This window comes from Urocampus carinirostris, chromosome 18 (genome assembly GCF_059441175.1).
Source record: "Urocampus carinirostris isolate Australia breed hairy pipefish chromosome 18, RoL_Ucar_1.0, whole genome shotgun sequence".
NCBI classification, from domain to species: Eukaryota; Metazoa; Chordata; class Actinopteri; order Syngnathiformes; family Syngnathidae; genus Urocampus; species Urocampus carinirostris.
In genome coordinates, this window is record NC_142366.1 from 12,540,002 (window position 1) to 12,552,790 (window position 12,789).

The window sequence follows — 12,789 nt, forward strand, 5'->3', positions numbered from 1 at the left end:
TCTAAAGTCAAAGACAGGTAACCGTATTTTGGGCAAATTTGCCTCTAGGAGCTCGCAACTCTTGATGTAAATAGAAGTATCGGTAAGTCTAATTACCTGTGGAAGCTTGATTGAAAACTTGCGGCGTGTTGGGGATTGGAAAAGGTGGCGATTGCTTTTCTTTGCTGAGGTATCATTTTGAACATCTGTAATACAAAAATGTGAGTGTGAATTTCAACAAAAACAGAAAAAGAACCCATAAGAGAAGAACTAAATGGTGAATGAAGAGCAGCACGATTCGACCAGCAGATGGTGCTGTGTCACTTCCCAGGTAAAACGTTGAGATCAACGAGGACAATTGAGTTTTAAATACATTTAGACGATTAGCATTCTAATTATATTTTTACCAGTAACTGCTGATTAGTTGCAACATTTTGACAGATGAACCTCAAAAGTTACCGTTTAAACATTTGGGGTCTCTAAGAAAACGCTAACAAATGTCATATTTTTTGAAGGAAAAGATTTTTTTTAATAAGGATAACATTAAACTAATCAGAAATACACTCCGTACACTGTTAACGAGGTAAATGACTATTTTATCTACTAATGTCTGTTTTTTAATGCATTATTTACATAGGTGAATGGAGGCCCATTTCCAGCAAGCAGCACTCCAGTGTTGGTTTAGTATATCATGTTTGCCAATTGCGTTAGAAGGCTTACGGAAGAAAAACAACACGCAATGATGCTAGCATAGCTATTAACAGTTTAGCTGGTTAGAGAAGCTATACAATCCCTAACAAAAAAAGTATGGAATCATCAGTCTTGGACAAGTACTCTCTCCCAACAGTTTATTCTGTAGAAAAAACTCAGATCACTAAAACAATCGTCACATAATTCCAAAGTGCAACATACTGGCTATCAGAAACACTAAAATAAACTACCAAAAAACATTGCAATGGTCAGTAAATGGTACTTTTGTAGAGCAAGTGCAGGGAAATAGATATGGAATCATTCAATTCTGAGGGAAAAAAATCAGGAATCGGTGCATTCTGAGTAGAAAATAAGGACACACCCAGTCAATTTCCTTCCTTTATTTGGGCACCCGGCTTAAATTAACTGCTCGTCAGTCAGGAGGGCTTTTGGACAAAGGCAAGAATCATGGCTACAACAAGAGAGATATATCTTTAGACCAAAGACAGGATCGTCAAATTTCTCGAAGAAGGTAACTACTCATATGGTTACCAAAGATTTGGAATGTTCACAGTCTGCTATATCAAAGATTTGGTCCATTTTCAAACAGCATGAAAAGGCTGTTAAAGTCAAGCGGACTGGTAGGCCAAGAAGACATGTAGGCGTCCAAACAATCAACTATAGGCCATATGTCTTGAAAACAGAAAATGCACATCAAGACAAAAGAAAAGGAAATGGGAGGAAGTTGGGGTCAATGTAATTGACAGAATTGTGCAAAATCACTTCAAGCAAATAGGATTTTCATACAGGAAAGCTAAAAGGAAACCATTGTTGACGCTCAAACACAAAAGAACAATACTGCAATAGGCTAAGGATAGGCAATATTGTCTGTTTTTTCCCCCTCAGAATTGAGTGATTCCATATCTATTTCCCTGCACTTGCTCTACAAAGTAACATTGATCAACCACTGCAATGTTTTTTCGTAATTTATTTTAGTGTTTCTGAAAGCCAATATGTTGCACTTTGGAATTACCTTACAATTATTTCATGTTTGTGATCTGAGTTTTTTCCTACAAAATAAACTGTTGGAGTGAGTACATGTCCAAGACTGATGGTTCCATACTTTTTGCTAGGGGTTGCAAAACTTAGCTTCCTTTAAGCTAGTCGAGGATCTGGAGCATCACATTTGTGGCTATGATTAAACTTTCAGAATGCCCCAAAAAATAATTTCTGTGTGAAACTCATACAACAGTGTGTACTACTACCTAAAGAGAACATTAAATTGGCTTTAACCATGGTAGAAAGAAAAGTGGGAGTACAGTACATTAAAGTCTCTAGTTGGACAAACGAACACCTTACAGGTCATCGACTAGCGTCTTTGTTAAAAAGCACTTGCAAAATACCAGTGTCAACATCTATAATGAAGAGGTGATTCCGAGATCCCGGCCTTCTAGGCAGAGTCGCAAAGGAAAAGCCATATCTGAGGCAGGCTAACAAAAGAGGGGCAATTAATACGGGCAAAAGAGCAGATATTGGACAACTAATCTGATAATCTAAAGTGTGACTTTTTTATGGAAAAGACTCAATTGTCTGGGTGACCCCAAACTTTTGAACAGTACCGTATATTCTCAATACAGTCATGTATGCCAAGTTATTGTAATGACGTTATTGTTAACCTCTATTGGGCCTATGGATCTTAAAAGGCTTTGTAGCTGCACATCGGTGGTGGATGACGAGAGGCCCTCAATAGTGACTGTGCGCCGTTGATTCTCGACGATTATCTGGCCTGGTCGGGCGCTAGCTTGAGCCCCTTGACCGACGTGAGCGCCCCCTCTTCCACGACCGGATACCACAACCTACAAAAAAAAACACAGAAGTTAATATGTGTTATACATCCTTTCCGCAAAGTTGACATTTCAATCCTAGTTCTATGAGTGACTGTGATCCCTTAAGGAGAAGCTTTTTTTTGTTCACACCTCAGACACAGTTGACTTTCTAGTGATTGACTTATCATTTTTTTACCCCCAGAAAACATCACGCAGGCTGCACGTGCTAAGGCAAGTCTTCATGTGAGCGAGACGTATATGGCATCAGATGCAGAGAAAGGTGGGCGAGTGGCAGAAATAAGGGGGCCGGGGAGGTTCGCGTGCAGTGTTCTGGTAGCTGCCGGAGCCTGTCAGCATCAGTGAGTATGACGACAGCCTGCCGGTGACAGGCGCGTATGGAGAGGCCAGGGGACCTTGTGTACAACGCACCCGTGAAACACTGCTTTCTGCTTGTCAATACACTTGGCATGCCGTGTCATCTCATGACTACCACAGTATCATGTAATGTAGCTGTAATGACTAGATTCAGAGCAATTCTCTACCAACACTTAAATACTTAAAATTGAATTTGGATTAACTTGGATGCCGGGTGCACGGCAGCAGGCAGGAAAACCCTAGAAAATTATCAGTTGCTCTCTGCACAGTGTGGAAAACACTCCTTGCTACCACAGCACAATGAACAATATTACTAAATACTCCTCTCATCCCAGCCACCACCTCTCTGAAGTTCTGCCTTCTGGCAGATGCTACCGTCCCTTATAACAGAATAAATAACAGGCACAGAGACTTCCCTAAAATAACACACAAAACTGTAAACAAATATATATATATATATATATATATATATATATATATATATATATATTTTTTTTTTTTTTTTGGGGGAAATGAAATGAAATGTTTATTGAAGGTATTGTTGGATACATTAATCAAAACATGACACAAAAAGAAAAACTAATGCTGAGAGTAAGCATGGCCAAATATGGTCACCTTACGCCCCCTCCCCTAAGGAAATTTGACAGATCTGTTTCTGCCAACCTTTGCTTAAAGGTTTGCACCGTATTTGCACTAATAACCCGGTCAGGCAAAAAATTCCAAATTTTTGGTATCCTGAAAGAAATAAAGTTTCCATGCAAGTTGCTGGTAGGTCTAGGCACCCGTAACTTATATCTGTGACCACGTAAACCATTAACACGACAGAACTCAAAAAATTGATCAAAAGGCACATCGATCATTCCATGCAGTACTTTGAACACAAAAATTAAATCAAATCGAATTCTACGGAGCTCCAAAAAGTCCAAGTTTAGTCTTTGTAGTCTTTCCGGATATGACAAGCTGTGCATCCCAGGTATCCGCTTCGTATACCGTCGTTGAACTCCTTCCAGTAGGTTAATGTCCTTGAGTAAGTAAGGGTTCCACACAACGCTGTTATATTCTAACCCGGGTCTAACATAAACGCAAAACATTCGAACTAAGAATGCTGGGTTCTTGTTGTAAAAGTTTCTGTAAATGTTTGATGCTATGTTATTGGCTTTGTTGGTAATTTTGGCGATATGCGTGATAAACTTTAAGTTTGAAGTAAGAGTGACACCCAGATCCTTATGTTCAGTAACAACATGCAAATCATGATCATTAATGTTATACAGCGGAACAGAACCATGTAAAAACGACTGTGCTAAGCATTTATGAGATGACAATTGCAGTTGCCACTTTTCGGACCAAAGAAAAACTGATTTAATGTCATTTTGGAGAGAATCAGTTGTTCCTGTCACCTGGGTTTTTGGTAAGAAAGCCGACAGTTTAGCATCATCGGCAAAAATTGAGATGTCACTACTTTGAATGGCCTCAGGTAGGTCGTTCACAAAAAACAGAAACAATAATGGTCCTAGTACTGAGCCCTGCGGTACCCCACTACAAACTTCCGACCACGCTGAAAGAACTTCATCAATTTTTACGCATTGTTTACGATTTGACAAATATGCTGTTATCCATTCAAGCAGTTTTCCCCTAATACCATAGCATTTCAGTTTTTGTAAAAGCTTGTTATGAGAAACTTTATCAAAAGCCTTGCAAAAGTCTAAGTAAACAACATGACCAGCCATATTGTGAACAAAAAACATACTGGTAATATTATTCAAATGAGCTATTAAGTTAGTCATGGTAGAATGTCCGGACCTAAACCCATGTTGTTTAAACGTAAAAAGATTGTGCTCCTGTATAAATTTCCATATGGCATCTGAGATAATTTTCTCAAACACTTTACAGACGCAGCTAGTCAAGCTAACTGGTCTATAGTTGGCTGCACTTGTTGTGCTCCCCCCTTTAAAAATCGGTATGACAATAGCACTAAGCCAGTCCTCAGGCAGCTGTGAATCCTCAAAAGATCTAGAGAACAGGTAAAATAATGGTTCACATAAAAAGTCAGCTAGCTTTTTAAGCAAGAAATTTGGAATTTTGCCAGGGCCGGCTGAAAATTTGCTGGGAAGTTTTATCAAGTATCTATGAATTAACTCCTTTGAAAGTTCCACAGAATTTATTTGACAATGTACATACACACACATATATATATATATATATATATATATATATATATATATTTCACATATATGCATTCAAAATTTTTTCTTCACTCCTATTTTTGCACCATGTTTATGCTAATGTCATTTCACTTTTTTCTGAGACACACCATTTAGTCCAATCTGCACGCACTACCCAGAAAATATTAACAATCCATTTTAATAGTCTTTATCTTATTTTTATCTTTTAAGTCTCTTATTCTATGTTTAACCTCAGGGTGTAGTGTCTAATCTCTTAAAAATGGGACACTACATCGTAAACAAAAAGAAAGACAATTTTATTCTATAATTATGCTGTGAATAAATTAAAAACCCTTAGCATTCCTTAATATTTACCTTACTCAGTTAATTCCAGATAAACATACCCTATTCTGCTGCGGGATTCTGATGCCCCCTCGGCCGGCCTGTTGCATCCCGCCTGCACCTTGCAATGGTTGTCCCAACACGGTCACCTTCCTTTGGACTCCCTGCTTGAGAGGGTTGTCTGCCCAGGCACCTTGCTGCTGCTGTTGTTTTGGGAAACTCGTGGTTTCAGGGCCTTTTCCTGGCTGCAAAGCAATGCAAGATATTCCAATTTTATAGAAAAGGTATAAAAGAATGATGAAGAGACTGAACACTTCTGTAAGAAGCATAAAAAAATGAAATTTAATGAACTTATGCACCCTTCCACCCACAAAAACATCCCAAATTGTCAATATTAAAAATCAAAACTGTCATTATGCTATTAAAAAATATTTAGGTCAGGGAGCAAGCTACATTTGGAGAATGCTTTAAGCACTACACCAACTCTTAATACTCTAAAGCCTTGGTAACAATTGACTGGATTGAAGTGCTGGTCTCATTCTCAAATTAAGTCATATGTTTGACATGTGAGGAGAAATTGAATGTTGCACATTAATGTGACAGATTAATGCGCAGGAAGAAAATAAATTCGCTACTTTTGAGAAAATCATGGCTAAATTCAGCATACTTCACAATAACCTTTTAGATTCCTCCAAATCTGCAACTTTGCCCACAGGTAGAAAATCTGCTTAACCACTCCCCCAGAAGGGACTGCATTTGACAAGTTCCTTGTTCCTTTTCCTCGTCTTAAACTTAGTCTTTCAATTATTAACAGGCTCACTGGCCACAAAAAAAACAGATCTACTCTGGGAAGCTGTGATGAAGAGAGTAGATACTGATTCAGACTAAAATTGTCAAGTAAACTCAAACTGTGGACTGTGCAATACCATCTCCAGCCAATCACACCCACAATTTCGGGTTTTTCTCAACATAATCTCTAGGGCGAGATCTTCCAAAGTATTTCAAAAATATATGGCACATCTGTCAAACTAGATTATGTGATAGCATTTTTTGGAACATCTTTAAGTACTTCAGAAATAGCCAAAACCATACAAAGACATCATCGCCTTTTTAACCCTATTAACACACCGTCTGATCCAACTAAGATGGAAATCTGCAGCCCCACCTTCCCACAATATGTGGATTAAATTTACCCTACAATGTTTACATCTGGAAAAAAATAGATACTCACTTAAAAATATTGTGTTTCTACACAAGATGGTCAAGTTTTTTTTTAACCATGTTGGAAAAATGTATTTTCCAGGTATCTTGGATTGATTAACCAGCTTGGTGGAATCTTTACTTCCTCATGTATATGAAGCAATACAAGGTTAGTGTTCTATCTATTCTATTGTTTTTATAATTAGGCATTCAGGTGTGGGGAGCCACCTACTGCAATGGGTTTATTTACTCTTTCTGCTCTTTTTAGGTTTGACAAGGTACGGTTGCTTTTCTGTTTGTTTTCGGAGTTCCACATTCTTTTTTCTGTTGTTGTTGCTGTCCGTGTAGTGGGGTGACTTGTTTCATTTTTTCTTTTTTATTAAAGTCTCAACCTGCATGCTGTATTTCTATTGTATGAGCTCAAAAAAATTATGTTTGAATCCATGGTGATCAAAAATCCAATTGGGGGAAGAAAAACAAGAGGAATACCTGTGACCTCCCCCTTACTACAAACGGAGGGAGTGAGCGATTATTCCTCTTCTGAAATCAAAACCCGTTTTGAAATCCCAGCTCCCAATCATGCCCCATCAAATACTAAGCCGCATTACAGTGGAACGACAGCAGCTGGATGTGTACCCCCATCCCCCTTCACATCTCCACCTCCTCCTTTCAGGTCTTTGTGCCTTGATGAAAATATACTTGGCCTCTTATCATTTTCCCTAAGCCATACAAACCCAAATCCTCCTAAGTAGCAACTTTCTTAGTGCAGGTATTATATGCCGCACACCCGTCCTTGCCACCCCCATGCTTTTTTGAGCAGCAAAGATTAATTACAAGGGTCTTGGATTGGCGGTCCTTTGTTGCCTCGCACACCTGAGGGACGGGTCGACGTGGGGGGAAGTGACGGAGGGAGGACTAGGAGAGGAAAAGAATGCCGATAACATTGTCAAGCACTCCATGAAGACAGCGGAACAATGACGGAAGGAAGCAATCTTTGCCGTTTACATCTCTCAGAAACCCCTCCCCGCCTGCCTGCCTGTCTTCCAAGATGTGGCGCGTCTGATAGCTGCCTCGCAGGTTTCCATTAAGGCGCTGACACCCGGTTATCTTTATCTGCAGCCAGTGTGATCCGCCGGGATGCGAGTCAGGGAGAGTCAAAGCGGCTTAATCCAAACATCAGTATGAGTGTTTAACATGCTTGCCTTTTGTGATTATTCAATAACGATTGTAATTAAAGGCACGGTAGTGACTTATCAAACGAGCGGAAAATGGCGGGTAGCGTTAAGACTGATGGGCTTTATTCAGGCTACAGTCACTCTAAGACAATCCCTGCCCATCCCCCATTTACAAGCCGTTCTTATGAGAGGATGTCAACCTTTAAAAGGCACAGATGAGGTGCCGTACAACTTTGGAGATAAATGTCACACGCCAGTGTTCTTTAAAAGTATCAGTTTAAAAATCCTATCGTAGGAAAAGATCAATTGAACCAAAATGACATTCAGACTACCTCACACCAACCCTATTGATTAGAGCTACAGAGTAAATGAGAAATAGAAGTTCAGTTAAGGATTTTTTATATATTCAGTACACCTTTGTCAAGTGAATTTCAATGTTTTGGATTTATATGACTATCATTATCATTGTCTTCTGTTGTAATAGATTCAGGTGTTGAAATAGCTCAGATGATAATTGCATTTGTTATGTACGGTATGCCACAAAAGTGAGTACACCCCTCACATTTCTGCAGAGATTTCATCGTAGTGTTCAAGAGAACAACACTGAAGAAACATCACTTTGTCACAATGAAAGGTAGTCTGTGTAAGCTTATGAAGGAGTGTAAATTTATTTTTCCCTCAAAAACTATAGACATTATTAGCTAGTCCCCTGGTAACAAAAGTGAGAACACCTTTAAGTTAAAGTTCCTGATGTTCCACCATGATTTTGATGAACCATATTAATCCTCCTGGCCATGGATTTTACCAGAGCCTCACAAATTATCACTAGAGTGCTCTTGCACTCCTTCATGACATGACAGAGCCGGTGCGATATTCAAGATTTTGTTTTTCTCTACCTTCAGCTTGAGGATGCCCCTAAGATGTCCATTTGGAGTTATATCTAGAGACATGCTTGGCCAGTCCATCCTCTTTACCCATAGCCTCTTAGAAGTGTATTTGCTGGCCTGCGACCCATTCCTGGAGGGAGGTAATCATTCTGTGCACTATTATTTTACAGTATAATTTGAGTTTGCGTTCCCTTAATGAAATGCAACTCCCTAATTCCAGTTGCACTGATGCAGCCCCGAACCATGTCATTCCCAACACCATCCTTGAATTTCGGCATGAAGCAAACTTGTTTGTACTCCTCACCTAAATGCCGCCACTCATGCTTCACCCCATCTGAGCCAAATCATTTAATCTTTGTCTCCTCAGACCAGAGAATATCTTTCCAGTAAGCCATCACCTTTGTTTGCATACTTCTTTTCATTGTGTCAAAGCGACGTTTCTTCAGTGGCGTTATATTAAACATTATAATAACATTTCTGCTAAAATAAGGGGTGTATTCACTTTTGTGACATACTGTATTCCAGCTAAGGGGACAGTATGCGTTTGTAAATATCTTCACTCCCCTAAAAAACAGATACAAATGGATGGGAAAGAAAAAATAAATCTCTTCTCACCACGCCAGAAAGTTTGACCACTCTGACTTTTTGTGGCACCTGCTGGCCTTCACCATCTGCAAGCTTGGCCCGCTGCATAACTGTTCTTTTCGCCCCAGGTTTAAGTACTTGAGCCTGGGGCTGGCCAGGCCCCAGTGAGGGAGTCACAGGGAGGTTTTTGAGGGGGATCTGAACAGACTGGTTTTTAGTGCCGGGATTGTTTGCATTCAGTGGGCCACTTGTCCTTCGCTGCTGCAGCACAGGGCTTTGTGGGGGCTGCTTACACTGTTGGTCCGGACCGGGCCTGAGAGTTTGTAGCTGCTGGCCATTTCCCTTTCCCATCTGTAAGCGTGACTTGACATTGGGACGAGTTGTTTGTACCTGAGCCGCGCCATTGGGATTACCAAGTGACTGATTGAAAGGCTGCTGAGGTCGCTGCCTTTGTTGAAGCTGTGGGGGCTGTCGTTCAGGCGGCAGCGGTAGAAGCGGGAGTTGAGGAACAGGAGGTGCCGGCTGGTTTTGCTGGGTTGCTGTTTGCTGTTGGCTTTGGGTTGAAGTTGGAGTATTGATCCTTTCTAGAAGTTCTTTCTTCCGTACGCCGGCCAGCATCTGCCGCCTCAGCTCCTTCCTCTTCAAGATCTCCTCTCGGAGACGCTTCTGCTCCTCGATCTTCAGACGGTACTGCCGGGTTTCTTCATCCTCATCTGGGTCCTACAGAAAAAGATGTGGTGGAAACGCAAAAGTGACAATCTAAAGTTTTGAAAGGGCATGACATTGAAAAGTAAGCCAAGTTAAAATTCCAGACGTTATAGCAATTATTGATCGGTTCCCCCCTATTGTAAAGAGGCTGCTACCATTAGCGACCAAATGATTAGGTTTTTAATAAATGTGAGTCACATTCTGGCACACTAATATGCTTGACTGATGCAAGCAGTGGATAGAGGGAGAACGAGGCTCATTGCTTATATGTTCTTTTTTTTGAGGGTGTTGTATATAAAGGGGTCCAAAAACAGAAAATAACTTGGGCAATAGGATACTGTATATTCCGCACTATGAGGCACATCTTTTTGTAATATTTTTTTTATGTAAACACACAATGAGACTAGAAGGCGCATGTAATTAAAACTACAGTAAGGGCTAGGGATGCACTGAAAACAAATAAGTACCATATTTGTGCATTGATTGACCATTTGAAATATATTGCTGATCACAGTGGAAAGAATTGGATGCAGCATGAATCTAACCCATATCGCAGCGGGAGAGCGCAGAATCCTATCCACTAGTCTACTACAGATACAGATAACACATGTTATGGCATTACGTTTTATGTCACACTACTATTATTATTATTATTATCACACTATTTTTAGTCATATTACCACGCTGTTGATGTTATTATTAGTCCAGGCCACAAGAATATTGTCACACATTATACCCATCCGTGGCACAGAGAAGGTTGGGGACCACTGAAATACAAAACTATTTTGTCCCTGTTGACCGCCAGCGGTTGTTCTATGAAGCATCTAGTACTGTGACGAAAAATAAGACCAACTATCCTTGTGGTAAGGATATGGCGCTCTTACAATTGCTATCTGGATTTGATCCCCATTGTCACCCTTGTGATCTAATTGTGGCCAGCTGTAAATATCTACCAATCAATTATTGCACAAATACAAGAATACACCTGTATGCATTTCTATTTCTTTCCGTACATAAGGTGCACCAGCACACGTCCAAATTTCTAGCTTATTTGGCGTTTTTTGGGTGCGCCTTATAGTCATGAGAATACTGCTTTTTTATTTATTGAAAATCTAACCTGCGATTCTGTGCTACTAGGAATTTCCTTGGAAATCACAGTTCTCCCCGCAGCCACGGTCTGTGCGGTGGGTTTGGCAGGGACCTGGCCTCTCCCTCTGCCACCTCCAGGCACCGTCTTTGCAGGCTGCATGGGACGCACGCCTGACATTGCCTTGGCAACAGGCCTGATATTGGCGCCAAGGGAACCAGCGGGGCGGGGGGCAATGTTTGCGTTGCCAGGTGCTACGGGGAGCTCCCGTAGGTTGCTGTTGCGCTGAGGGTGCATTTGCTTGGAAGCAGGTGTGCTCTGCAAAATAGGAGGGGGGAAAGATTCATTTTACAGAAAAAATATTTTATCGTTACCATGCATCAGGGTTCAGCTAAATTTTTGAAACAGCCACAACTTTTTTGTCAGAAAAGGCCTGCAGTATCTAAAATATTGTAAATCCATTCCAAATACAATCATCATAAATGTAAAGTTTTAATGCGAAAAGTGTCCCACCATCCTTTGCCTGAGGGACGCGTCGTGTGGTTGCAAGTTTTGGATGCGGGGGCTTGGTTGTCTCGGGTTGCCGTGTGGTGGTTGTTGCTGGAAGAGATTCTGTCCGTGGTGCAATAAGTGGGGAATCTCATTGTGGTTTAGCTGTCGTGGTTGCTGCTGATGGTGTAGCTGGTGCTGTTGGTGCTGATGTATAGGTGGATGGGTGGGTAAGGATTCCTGAATTGGTGGCTGAGGCGGGCCATGTACCAAGCCCTGAAGAAAATACTTACGTTACTACAACTTTATGCAGATGTACACAATAAAACAATGTACACACACAATATCTGAGTAGATTTAAACAATACCATCGTTTCAGTACATGTATTTATTTGATTTTTTCCAGCTTTTTCTTCCCCACAGCTGTGACAACAGGTATTTAATCACAAGAGGGCGCCCTAGTCTAGCTGACAAGCTGTGTAATGCATTCCGGAGTATTTTGACTTTTCGTTTATGCTTCACTTGTACTGAATATCATTACTTCCGTTATTTGTTGATGTAAACAGTGTTCAGATATAACAATCTTAAATAATCAACTGCAAACATGATAAAAACACAAGACTAAGTGTTGGAACTGCTTTTAAAATAGAAATGATTAAAAACAATGAGGAATTAAACAAAATAAAACAACAGATGTTGTTTATAAAAAGTGAATGCGCTTGTACCTGCATGCCAAACTGAGGCTGTGGCGGAGGAAAAAGGCCACTCGGCTGGCTAAATGGTTGACGAGGGGGATTCAGGAATTGCCTGGCTTGGTTCGGAGGGGGACCTTGTTGATTCAAGCCAACCATGCCTTGGTGACCTTGGGGTGGGGGGAGGTTAGGTCTTGGCGGCTCCCTTGAAAATATTCCGGGTGGGCCCTGTGGGCATGGCTGGCGGAACGACGGTGTTGGTGCCCTGAATGCCATGTGGCCCTGAGCTGGCATCGGCTGCTGCAGGTTGGTGTTCATAAGCGAGTTGGGGCCCTGGTGGTCAAACATAAGTTGCCCTGGAAAGCTCGTTGGATCTGTGTGATCGGGGCCTGCATCACAGGCAAAAAAACAAAAACAAAAAAAACAAGCAGATTAGAGGCATTTTAGAGTTTTTAACCTTCAATAAGCCCCTTTGCGGGTGTAGTACGTGTGGGCTTCAATGAAAGCTGAATGTCATATCAAGGTGAAAGAGTAAAATACAACAACTACTGCATTTAATATTGAAAAGAAAAACGCAACGTGAAGTAATGTG

At 40.8% G+C, this 12,789-nt stretch overlaps 1 protein-coding gene across 3 annotated transcripts in view; it reads right to left on the reverse strand.

Moving 5' to 3' along the window:
* Positions 1 to 12,789, reverse strand: part of rbm33a (RNA binding motif protein 33a) — a 43,654-nt gene that overhangs the window by 8,241 nt on the left and 22,624 nt on the right. For 2 of the 3 annotated variants that reach the window (XM_088322109.1, XM_088322108.1), the window contains exons 12-18: positions 12,231 to 12,586; positions 11,530 to 11,781; positions 11,047 to 11,334; positions 9,252 to 9,941; positions 5,437 to 5,619; positions 2,346 to 2,525; positions 97 to 185 (exon numbers count right to left, since the gene is read on the reverse strand). In XM_088322109.1, coding sequence (XP_088178235.1) covers positions 97 to 185; positions 2,346 to 2,525; positions 5,437 to 5,619; positions 9,252 to 9,941; positions 11,047 to 11,334; positions 11,530 to 11,781; positions 12,231 to 12,586 — 2,038 coding nt within the window. The remainder of the gene's footprint in view (positions 1 to 96; positions 186 to 2,345; positions 2,526 to 5,436; positions 5,620 to 9,251; positions 9,942 to 11,046; positions 11,335 to 11,529; positions 11,782 to 12,230; positions 12,587 to 12,789) is intronic. The other variant, XM_088322110.1, reaches the window with a different exon arrangement.